The 12452-nt window shown below is 34.7% G+C and overlaps 1 protein-coding gene across 1 annotated transcript in view; it reads right to left on the bottom strand.

The window, feature by feature from the left end:
- Positions 1-12452, bottom strand: part of CFAP57 (cilia and flagella associated protein 57) — a 28183-nt gene that overhangs the window by 8390 nt on the left and 7341 nt on the right. The window contains exons 7-15 of the mRNA XM_026678066.2: positions 11195-11360; positions 9780-9893; positions 8402-8614; positions 7825-7998; positions 6996-7157; positions 3261-3416; positions 3036-3129; positions 1932-2122; positions 885-1058 (exon numbers count right to left, since the gene is read on the bottom strand). Coding sequence (XP_026533851.1) covers positions 885-1058; positions 1932-2122; positions 3036-3129; positions 3261-3416; positions 6996-7157; positions 7825-7998; positions 8402-8614; positions 9780-9893; positions 11195-11360 — 1444 coding nt within the window. The remainder of the gene's footprint in view (positions 1-884; positions 1059-1931; positions 2123-3035; positions 3130-3260; positions 3417-6995; positions 7158-7824; positions 7999-8401; positions 8615-9779; positions 9894-11194; positions 11361-12452) is intronic.

The raw sequence follows: 12452 nt of genomic DNA, 5'->3' as shown, positions 1-12452 counted from the left end.
TTCATATCCTTTTAGAAAGCTATTGCACTAAAAATCATACTGTATTCAAAAACATTCTCAATGTACTTTCGGTAACTATATATAAAAAGAACCTAAAATTTAAACATTTCTTACTTTACATAATTACTTTAAAAACATAATTACTTTAAAATGTAAATTGACATATTTTTTGAAAAGCCTATGGAAAAAAAAACAATGCAAATAAGAAATTCAGGTTCTTTTTCCTGATATAAACTCAGATTTAACATAGATTTTTCTGGTATGCTACCCATACCAGAATTTCCATTTAGGTCTAACTTCAGGGAAGGGTTTGGGATACACTGTAAATGTTTTTCTAGAAATGGATAGAATGTAAAGGTCTATTTTCTGCTGTAGATTTTTCCTGACAGCAATCTCCCAAGGGATTTAGCCTCTGGAGAACAGCAGGATTTTAAGTTTATCTTAATAGTTGGTAAAAATCTAATATGTAATAGAAGACTTGGGGAGAAAAGCAATTTGTAATATGTCATCAAAATACTAACAATATCCATGTCTAATTTTCATTTTACTTCCTCAGTGAATGCATCAACCTGACTGAATGAGAGCTACAAAACTTAGATTTAAGATAAAACATGGGTAGTAATCAGTCTAATAACTATTACTGTGATTTTTGCTGACTCTTCTTTCAATAAGTTTTTATTATAAATATTTTAACAGGTGCTTGGATCTTAAAGGTTATGGTGTTTTAAATATTTTTATTTATTTAGTCTTAAATAATTTATTCATGTGGTATGCTATCTTGATTGCCAAATTAGCAGAGAAAACAGTGTGCCTGCTATTGATTTTAAATACATACATACACAATGCTCAAAAAAGCACAAAAAAACAGAAAATACTAGGCAGACCTTCTTTCTCATGATTCCTGTTTCCCCCTTTAATCGCAGATTGGATTCCCTTTCTTCTCGAAGCCGTCTCTCATATTTAATTTTTATATCCTGAATTTCTCTATCCTCATCTTCTTCAATCTGCTTCTTAGTTTCCTCAAATTCTCTAAGTTGCTGTCTAGCATCATCTTGAGCCTGTTAGATGAATAAAAAAAAGTAAAACCTAGGCAAAACAGCTTGGGGAAACAAATGAAGTCTTAAGAGTGGCCTGGAAAAAGCAAGATCCTGAAAAATATAGGCTACAGTATTCTGGGGGTGCCAAAGCAGCAGCATGATGTTATGGGACTGAAGGCCTTATTTGCTAGTGCCTTCTGATATAGAGCTCAATTACAATCACTAACCTTGGCAGTCATTAGATATGGAAATCTTGAATAACATGGGAGTTCAGTATTAATTTTAGTTAAGACTAAAACTGAACACACCTTTAATGTGGTTCAGCCAATGCTTGTTAAGACATCTTTTTCTAGATATATGATTGGAAACACAACTGAAAATATTTAAATTAGCATTTTAAGTTGTGGAATTTTCTGGTTAGCATCCCTTCTCAGGGGCTGGAATGCTTACAAGCCACTGGTTTTAAAAAAGGAATATTTATAAAGGCAAAGTGGTATAAGTCAGAACCTAATTGGAGGGTATCTTTTTGGAAGAACTGTTACAAATATATATTTTTAAGAGTTTTATTAACACTCCAATCAACCAAAATCACACAGTTGACAATAAAAGCATACACTAAATAGTACATAAATAAAAAAAATGAAGTGATTAGGTAATGACTTTAAGTATTTCTATGTGTTGTATGCACACTGCCTTTTTCTTATTCTCAAAATAATTCAAGAATGAGATCATACAAAATTGTACCAAAATTAGCTAGGAATACAGCACATTGAAAGGTGTGTTATACTTGCTTCAATTCCGCTTTTAAACTACTACTACTACTACTACTACTACTACTAATAATAATAATAATAATAATAATAATAATAATAATAATAATAATAATGGTTATACCTCTTCCAGTAAAGTTCCTTTCTCAAGCAGCTTTGCCTCATAATATTCTGTCAGTTCCTCAAGTGCTTGGCTTTTGTTCTCTTCCATTTCATGAAGTTGTTTCTCATATTCTTCCTGCATTCTTTGGGATTTCATTTGCAGTTCCTGGTACTTTTCATATTCCAGCAGCAGCTTTTGGTTATTTCCAGATTCTAAACACCAGAGTAATTTTTAAAAATGGAGTTTAAAAATAGCACTATAAAGTTGCCTACAAATTAGTAATGAAGGGGCATTTTTAGTATTGTAATCCATATCTTTTAGAATCTGTCTTTGTAAAATTCATATTCCTACATTTTGCACTATTTCTAAATCACTATTAGCTTTGAACTCTATTTCTGGCAACTTTATGTCTACATTAAACTCTCCTATTCAGTTGTTTTGTTTATTTCAAGATAAGATCATAAATAACCTTAGACTGTCTACTATTGACCTCACCCCTTTCCTAAGAGGTCTGTAGGGGGTGTGCATAAGCGCACCAACGTGCCTACCGTCCCTGTCCTATTGTTTCTCTTATTCTTCTTTTATTTTTCTTATATGTACCCATTTCATCTATTCACAACTATGTATACACTTATACTTATTATCTTGTAAACAATTGGCAAATCAAATAAATAAATAAAAATAAATAAATAAATAAATAAATAAATAAAAGTGGAAATTTCTTTAAATCCACTCCCTGTGCAGAAAATGAAGACAGGAATGATATATTAGAGGATTCCTAGCTAAATGTTTAGGAGCTTCAAGATAAATGGTTATTACAGAAACTGCACAAATTTTAACCATTAGGGCAGGGAAAAAGGAAAAATAAATGTGAATGATTTTCAGGAACAGATGCTTTGAAAATATTCTTGAAAAAGCTTATTATGCATGAGCAGTGTTCCCCTTCATTATCAGGGAAACCAAGAAAGTTATAAAAATAAATGAAAAATAAAATCAACTCCAATTACTTGTTTGGCATGATAAAGTTTAAACCTGAAAGATGTGCATGTGTTACCTATACATAAAATTGTTATATTTTGTTATAAAGACTGAAACTTTCATTCAGTTATATCAGATTCTCCTAACCTAAATCTTGCACCTCTCTTGACTGTTTCTCTATTAGTTCTGAAAGCTGATCCTGGTGTTGTATTTCCTGTTTTTCTTTTTCTGTTTGCAGAACCTGAAATATAGACGGATAACATTTACATCTGAAATTTATCGACAACTTTTAATTTATTTAACTGACTGCATGATTGGAAACAGAGTAATGCAATAATATACATAGAGATGCAATTGATGTTTGAGCCACACCTGGTTTTTAGTTTTCAATGATTCCATTTCCTGGATGAATTTCTCAGTTAATTCCTTTATTTTTTCACTATAATTCATATCCTTGAGACGAAGCTGGTATTCATTTTCCATCTTTAGTTCCTCTACCCGTGTTTTTAGTTCTAGCATAACCTGAGACTGCGGGATAAGAAATTGTAAAATTGTTAGTAAAAGAAATCAATGTGTAAATATTTAAATTTATACATGGACATTAAAGTAATGATTGTGCATGTTATCTATCATAAGTATAACTGGTTTCCTATATTAATGGTGTGATCCTACCGGTATATTGTTATCATGAATGGTAAAGGAACTAGCAGTTCAGAAATACGTCACAAACTAGCATGGTACAGTAGCCATGAAGGCTTTGGAAAAGGCATTCAGATGCCAAGATGTGTTTAACAAAGGTTAAAATGTAGGCAGTGATTTTTCCTGTAACACTCGATGGAAATCAGATTTTGAAAAGCAGACTAGAAACAGGATTCACACTTTTGAATTCTGGTATTGGAGAGGACACTTGAAAATACCATGGAGTCAATCATCAAAGCAATCAATCCAGAATTCTCACTTGAGGCACAGATGATCAAGGTCAGATTATCCTAGTGTGGGCACATGTAAAAGAACTAACTTTTGGAGAAATCTATAATACTGTACTGGGAAAGGTAGAAAGAAAGAGAAGAAAAGAATGACAAACAACAATGTGGATGGACTCAATTATAGTGGCGTTGGCTGCACTGTTTGTAGATATGAAAGACCAGATTGGGGACAGAGCCTCCTGAAAAAAATCTATCTGGTTATTAAGAGTTGATACTGTTAGGAATTACCTCAACACTGGTTATGGGCCCAGGCCATACCTGGCTCAGATAACTGAGAGTTGGTGTGAATGCACAGTACTATATACAGAGACAGCTGTTTATTGTTTAATTGTGGGTTACTATCCTATGTTAGGTATTAAAAATGATAATACAACTGATTGCTGGAGATTGAAAAAGAGTCTTTATGACTTGAAGCAATCAGGATATGAGTGGAACCAGTGTATATTTAAGGAATTAACTAAGATAGGTTTTGTAGCTGGCATGGCTGATCCATGTTTGTTTAAAAGAGAAAGTGATGGTGTAATTTCATTGTTGCTATTGTTTACTGATGACATAGCATTAATCACCAAAACTGAACAAAAAGCTACTAAAATAATATCACTGTTAGAGAAGAAATTTAGAATAAAACAGTTAGGAGAAATCAAACAATATCTTGGCTTAAAGATAGATAGAACTAGGGGAGGATACAAAATCTCACAGGCAGATAAAATTAACCAATTACTAAAAAGTTTTAAAATGGAACTTTGTAAACCGGCTAAAACACCGGTGAGCCAGGAGTTTAACCATAGTGATGTTCAAAGTCCCGTTTTTGATAAGAACATTTATCAGTCCTTGATTGGTAGTTTATCTTATCTCAGTAATTGGTCAAGGCCAGATATAGCATACAGTGTTAACCAATTAGCAAGATTTAACGCTGAGCCAACTGAAAGGCACTGGCAAGCTGCTAAGCATGTGTTAAGATATCTGAAACAAACAATGCATTATGCATTGTATTTGGAGCCTAAGAATGAACTGAGTTTAACTGCATATGCTGATGCAAGTTTTGCTACAGACATAAATACATGTAAATCTACATCAGGTACTGTAGTATTATTGGGAAAGGTGTTGATTGGATGGAGGTCTATTTGACAAAAACATTTAAGTTTGTCAACAATGGAGGCTGAATTCTCATGTTTGTCTTTATTATGTACAAATTTAGTTTATTATAAGCAACTATTAATTGACATGGGAATTGATGTAACAGATTCTATTGTTGTTTGTGAAGACAACCAATCAGCAATACAGACGGCTTCAAATATTGCTGTTAAGACAAGATCAAAACACACAGATTTAAGATATTTAAATGTGAGACAATGTGTGCAAAGTAAGATGATTAAGCTGGAATACTGTATGTCAGAAAATAACATCGCAGTTCATTTTACAAAAGCCCAAGGCTCTGTAAAGCATAAGGCTTGCTGTGAGGATTATGGACTTAGAATGTAAGGTTGTATATATTGTCCTACCCAAAGGGGAGAATGTTAGGAATGTAAGTCACCTAATAGTTGGGTTGGAAAATATATAAACCAGGATAGACATTTTAATACTGTCTCTTTAAGAGAATGCTAAAACTGTAATTGGGTGTGGTTCCTCAAATGGCCATAAGATGGAGCCAGAAACCTGGGTTGTTTTGTCCTGTTCTGTTCTGTTGTCTTTTTCTGGAGAGTGTTGCCGTTCCTACTGACTGTTATTCTTGGATTTGATATAAGTTTGTTACTGAACTGTTTTTGTTACTGGACTTTGATATTTGGATTATCCCTGGACTGAAAACTGACTGCTTTAACTGTGAATGACTTGGACTGCTTGTTTGGACTTTGTTTAAACGTTTACTGGAAGTAAAAACCTACATTTTACTATACAGTGTGGCTGTGTGTTGTTTGTGTGTTATTCTTCACCACTCTCACCACGTCTCCCTGTGTGCACTCATTCTCCTAACGGGGAATTACCTCAACAGATACCAACTTGACAGCTTATCATTATCACAATGCTATCCTATTGCTATGGAGCATTGCAACTTGCTGTTAATATATGGATTAATAGTACAATCTTTAGAGGTTCCACTGACATTTGTTATACATGTTTCCAGGTTAATATGAGTGTGATCTATTTAGTTACATATATACATGTTGTGGCTCCGATTCCCGAGCCTGTGCTGTCAGAGGAAGAGGACTTGGAAGATGAGGAGGAGGAACTGGGAATGCCTTCTTCACCAGGACCTTCCTCTCTGGCAATGCCTTCCTCCCTGATAATGCCCCAGGTTTCATCAGACAACCAAGAGGAACAGCCTGAGATTAATCAGGAGGAAGGCATATCGGAGCAGCCCCTGACAGGGAGTCAAGAGGAAGAATGTTGGCTTGATCCTAAGCAGCGTCGTAGGGAGAAACGTGAGCAGCAACGTAGGAGGCGTGGGAGGGTCAGAGAGTGAGCTGAGTCATTGAGCCACACCCCACAGGGGATAAAAGTGGGTGTGTTGTCGGCTGGAACTTTGTACGAGACAAAGTTTAATCTTACTTCAGGTTTTCTTTGTGAATGATTTTTGTGGTCTGCCTTGTAATTTTCTGTGAGTAGCTTTTTACTTGTTATCAGTTCGGACTTGGCAGGCAGAGCGTGTTGGAATGCCAAGGACATTATCAGTTCCAAAGAATTAACTCTGTGAAGTCCGAGCCAGCTTGCCTGCCTGTGTTTGTGTGAGTTTGTACTCTTTCATCTTTTGGGAAAGAAGAAAGGTGAGACAGAACATATACATACAGTTTTTATGGGTTCCTGAAAAACTATGAATCAAAATATCATATGTTTTTTGCAATTGCACATATATAGGCAAAAATAAACCTGTGTTTTCTCTAATACCTACAACATTTCCTAAAAACATAGAGCAGTATGGCTTAGGAGCTAAGTTTTAGGTCATCAACATCTAAATCTTACAATATAGACTCCATTTTAACTTCTGCTATATCTCTGCTATGATTCAGAATGCTGCTTATTGACTAACATTTGTTGATTCTCAGATTTATGATAATCTAAACTTTTTCATTTGGAAATACATATAGTAATGATTCTCAAATCAATACCTTGCAGTTATACTGACCTTCTCTTCCATGTCTGTTCTAGTAATCAAAACTTCATCAGAATATGGTACCTCTCTCTCCCTTTTCAATCCCCGTCCTTCTTTGTCATATACTTTCCAGATAATTATACATCCATCTTCTGCAGATGTTAACAAAAACTGATCATCAGATGTTATGGATATCTGTAGAAATTTAAAAAAAGAAGCTTCCTTAACTCTGAGACAGGTTGAGTAAAAGGAAAGGCAGACAATAGTAATAGTAAAGATGTCCCTGTTGGATTGAAATGATACGAAGGGAGGTTTTCTACCTAATTCTTTTCTTACCTCTGAATGGCTTTTCCATTGCAAGTAAGTACATAAAACAGCAATCATCATTGAATATTTTATTGCACTTCTAGAATATTGTGCATCTTTTATATAATGAGATTCTGGATGTAAAGAAAGCTTAAGCAACTTATTGTCAGCTAGGTCTCTTTTTAAAAATTGAAGAAATAAATGCTGCTGACTCAGTCTGGAAGTCTGCAGTGCCATGTGTACATTCTAGTTTAAGAGGTACATTCTACCAGATTCAATAAGGCCTTAATAAGTTTGTAGTATTTATGTTTAATCTTGACTTTCATAGAAATAAAATAATAACACCACATTGTTATTGTTGTGATCACTGACTTCTGGATTCACACAGAGCGTTCTAATCCTATTATCATTTCCAAATCCCCAAGAAAAAGACAATTAGTTTAGATGCATAATGTGGACATGAATTGCACTATAAATGCATAGGCACTAGTATGATAATGAAGAAAAGAAAAATCCCAGAAAAGCTCAGGCAGTCAAGGTAATACAGAGACTTTACCTTGCTGACTGGACCAGCATGAGCTTGATACTCATTGAATTCCTTGTGCAAAGGTAATGGGTATTTCATGGACCGGATGGTCCCAGCAGACGTTCCAGTAAATACCATCCGCCCATTATGAGCTATCACAATGCAAGTGTAGGTAACGTCAAAAGAAGGCACTTCTCTCAGTATCTGAAACATACATAGCATTTCTTCTAAGAATTACAACTTTTGGTAATTGTAACTGGTAGATGTTTCTATGTGTAGCAATGCAAAAAGTAAAGATCTTATTTGGAACAAGATTCACTTTATACCAACCATACCCACCACAGTGAAAGCCTCATATCTGCTTTCCTTCCCACCCACCCCACCCTGATCTGTTGTGATCTTTAGGAGGAAGAATCTAGGATGCCAAAAATAATTTAATAACTGGATTATCATAGAGAAAATTATGAAAACTAGCATCGCTAGATAGTCTCAACTACAGAAAGTGATGTATACAAGATGATTTCAGGGCATGACCCTAATTTCAATGAGATATAATTTCACTATTCCCTATTATCTATGCATGTATTGTATGTATGCAATGGCTTACCGAAGAATCACAAATCTCCTTGATAGAATGATCAGAACCAACAGCGAAAATGACTTTTGTATCAGGTGATATTGCTACTCCACTATAACTGCAAGACTTGAGTACGCACTCTGATTCTCTTTTGCCATTCTGGAGGTTCCATTCATATACTGCTCCATCTGTGCCACAGGATACCAGTTTATAATCATCCATGCTCCACACAACTGACCGTACCTAAAGACGGCATGGGGAAAGGGAAAGGTAAGAGGATGAGAGTGCACAATATTCAGGCAATTAGTCTTAAGCTGTCTTCTGCTTTATATTATTCCCACTTATTTATGCCACTGTTCATTCTGTTTTAAGGCTGGAATCGTAGTGTGGGTTTTTAACCCCTGTGCTCACTGTTTACTTATGAGAAAGTCTGATGGGAACACAGCAGGTCAGGATAAAGATGGTCTGCCTTTATGTGAAAAGCCAAGGGCTGCACTACAAAAAGCACTATAGGAAACCAGACAAAAACCTTGATTAATTGGATTTCCGTGTAAATATATTTACAATTAAGCAAGTAATATTACTTTTCAGTCATGCATTCAATCGTTTCCCCTTTTGTCACACTGAACGTTACAATATGCCATCGCATTTTGGAGGGCTCAGAGAATACACTGAAAAACTGTCTATTATTGATCTCACCCCTTTCCTAAGAGGTCTGTAGGGGGCATACATAAGCGCACCAACGTGCCTACCGTCCCTGTCCTATTGTTTCTTTTATTTTTTTTATTTTTCTTACATGTATCCATGTATTCATAACTATGTTTTTACTTATACCTATTATCTTGTAAGCAACTGACAAACCAAATAAATAAATAAATAAATATTTTTTTTTGAAGGCCATGTTGTGCCTTGGATAGGAGACTTCTGTGGAATTCAGAGTTAGGAAGCTCTAAGGCTTCACAATTATTCTATAAATTATTATTTATGATGACAAAGTACTGTTTCTCAGTGAAATCTACATGATCCATGTTTAATTTGACAGTTACATGCATTTCTAATTATGTTATTTGGTTTGGCCTGATGTTTTTCGCAATATTCATGTCTAAATTATGCAGTGCTTTCCTCCTCCTGCAGGGTTCTAAAACAGGAGAGGAACTGAAGGATCAAGACCAGGAGGAACTTGGAAAGAAACCTACACATTCCAGTGGAAGCAGCCAGGCTAAATAGTTTAAAAGAAACACATTAACTGCTACTGATCAACTGGAAGAGTTTCTTTCCCTCTTCCCTGATTATAAAGAGAAAAGATTTATGGAAGTTCATATTCTTCACTTTCCACTTGGAGAGAGACTCCCTCTTTTTGTGTGCATTTAAAATGCATTTTACCTAACTTATAGCTCTAATCACTGACCTTACCATTGTGTCCTTTCAGATTTATGATATTGTCAAAACTTATGGCAGAGTAAATGTGAATCACATTTCCATTAACTGCTGCGAACAGATGACCACCTGTACTGAAGGTGCACTGAAGAAAGAAGCAGAAGACTATGAGAATCAGTAATATATACATAATTTGGAAACTATGCAGAAAGCAGCATCTAGTAATCCTGTACCCCTTTGATTGACAGACAGAGCTATTCTTTCAGTGTCCCCAAACAAGCAATTTTGTTCAAAAAGCTAAATTGTGTCTAGGAACATCCAAAAAAATTATTCAGAGTTCTTATAAAACCTGTCAAAGAAATGATCTATACACTAACTTTTTTACACATTAAATATTCAATGTAGTTTAGCATCCCACAAGGGCTTTCAAAATAACTTTTGAGTTCAGGACCCTATTTAAATTAGTAGGTTACCTACAGCTGCAAGGCTTGGCTCCAGGCTTAATATATATTATCATTAATTAGCTATACCATGACAAACCCTAATCAAAAGCCTTCGTTCTTGTCAGAAGATATTAACTGGTTTACATTTCACATTGATCCATAAATTGTTTGTGTTGGGTTAACATATTGCATGAACCTACATATTAGGGCTTGCAAACCACTGTTATATCACTGCACGATGGGTGAATCCAATTCCTTTGGTCTACTTACCAAACAATGTATTTTGAAAAGCATGCTTAAACATAGTGTGTGCAATAAACCAATACTTTGTGTGCTCTGAGTTATCTGAATTATCATTCCAGGACTAACTTATTCTTTTGTCACCAAAATATTTTCCACATGTCTTTCTATAATCATTCAAGTATGATAAGAGGCAGTGTGGTCTAGTGGCACTTGGCTAGAAAACGGGAGACCATGGATTTAAGTCCAACCTTAGTCATGAAAGCCAGCTGAATGACTTTGAGCCAGTCACTTTCTCTCAGACCAACTCATCCTACTGGCTTGTTGTTGTGGGGAAAATAGGAGGAGGAACAAATGTTGGATATGTTTGCCACTTTATGTTATTTGTAAAAAATAATAAAGGGATATGAAGAAACAAGCAAACAAATAAAACTATTCTTAATATTGCCTGCCCAAGTAGTCCCCTGCTCCAGACTGATTAATTGGAAAATAGACTTATGTAGCAGACTAGAACTAAAATCATAACAACAGGAAATTGGACACCAGAGGTATTTTAACTGTTTTCCCTGAATGTTTTGTATTTTAGAAAGGTATATCCCTGAATGCAAACACATAGCTTACAAATACAAACTACACAGTGCACAATGCTGTCTAACAAGTTGGCCTCATTTCAATCTGCTTATAAACTTTTCTCCATGATCCTGCTTTTGAATGATATTTTCCACACAAGCTTCTATATCAGTACTTTTATCTACATCCTTACCTCTCGGCATCCTCGGACAGTGAAGTCTTTAAAAGTCCGGATGTCATCAATAAGTAAATTCATCAGTCGAAGTTTGTCAGCAAAACCAACCAAAACACACAGACCACCAGGGTGAAAAGCAAGCGCATATGCCTCTTCTTGGTACTCTTTATATAAGTCGAGTGTGCTGTAGCAGGATCAGCCATGGTAATTAATGTACAACACAGATTAAAAGAAAAAAACCTACAGCTGGTGCTATTCTTGGCCATACTTTATGATGAAATACTGGGAAACCAAAGAGAAGGGCCACAGGGTCAAAACTAAACTATCCAATTCAGTACATGTAAACAAGGTATCAAAAATAATATCACCATAAAAGAAGCAATTCAGTATATCTGAGGATTTCATCAGTTGGAAAACTAGTTGTTTAGAGAAAGATTAAAGGTCTATTCCTAAAACCAGCTCAGTTTTTCCCATTTATATTTGCTTTTACATTTATATTTTAATTAATTGGCACATTTAGAACTGCCACTACTATATCTGACAAAAGTGATAAACAGATTCCTTCCAATTGTTAAATTACCCTACATTAATAGGGTTATGGTAGGCATCGTTGCCTTATATCCTCCATTCTGCTATGGCTTCTAAAGATATATATATTATAATATAAAGCAGGAAATGTATACTTAATTTCATATTTATTTGAGGAGTTTACTTGGTAAGAGAAGGGTTTTAAGAAGGCTACGTATTTAGATATGTAGCACCTTCTGACTGCAATCAATATAAAAGTTATGTAAGATTTATTTATGCTCATTTAGTAATAAAGTGGACATAATCAGTTTTAGCAGTCTAGCATTCTCTAACTTCCAAGAGAAGAATAAAGAAGGAACAGAGGATACTGATGTGTCATAATGATTTTGTACAAACAAGGAATGTTACACCTTTGTGGTGTAATGTAGGGCATGAGATTTTAACTGACCTCTTTGTTATCTTGTGCTGTGTTAGATGACTTAAGAACATTTTAATAATAATATGCAATATAACATAGGTATTATAAAACATTAAGTGGGGATGGTCAGCTCTGAACAATTTTTTCCCACGAGCAAAAAATTAGAAATTAAGCTAACCCAATATGTTACATAATAGTTTTGAATAATTTTATAACATTCTATTTGCATTATCTGACATAACGATAAACAACATGAACATGTCACCATATTTATCTAAAAAATATTTGTTTTTTTTCCTAATTTGGACAGCTCAAAGTACTAGATGGATT

Source organism: Notechis scutatus, chromosome 3 (genome assembly GCF_049901735.1).
Source record: "Notechis scutatus isolate UNSWTSFEM ecotype Mainland chromosome 3, rNotScu1.2, whole genome shotgun sequence".
In the NCBI taxonomy this organism is placed as follows: Eukaryota; Metazoa; Chordata; class Lepidosauria; order Squamata; family Elapidae; genus Notechis; species Notechis scutatus.
This window is presented reverse-complemented; position numbering and strand designations above follow the sequence as displayed.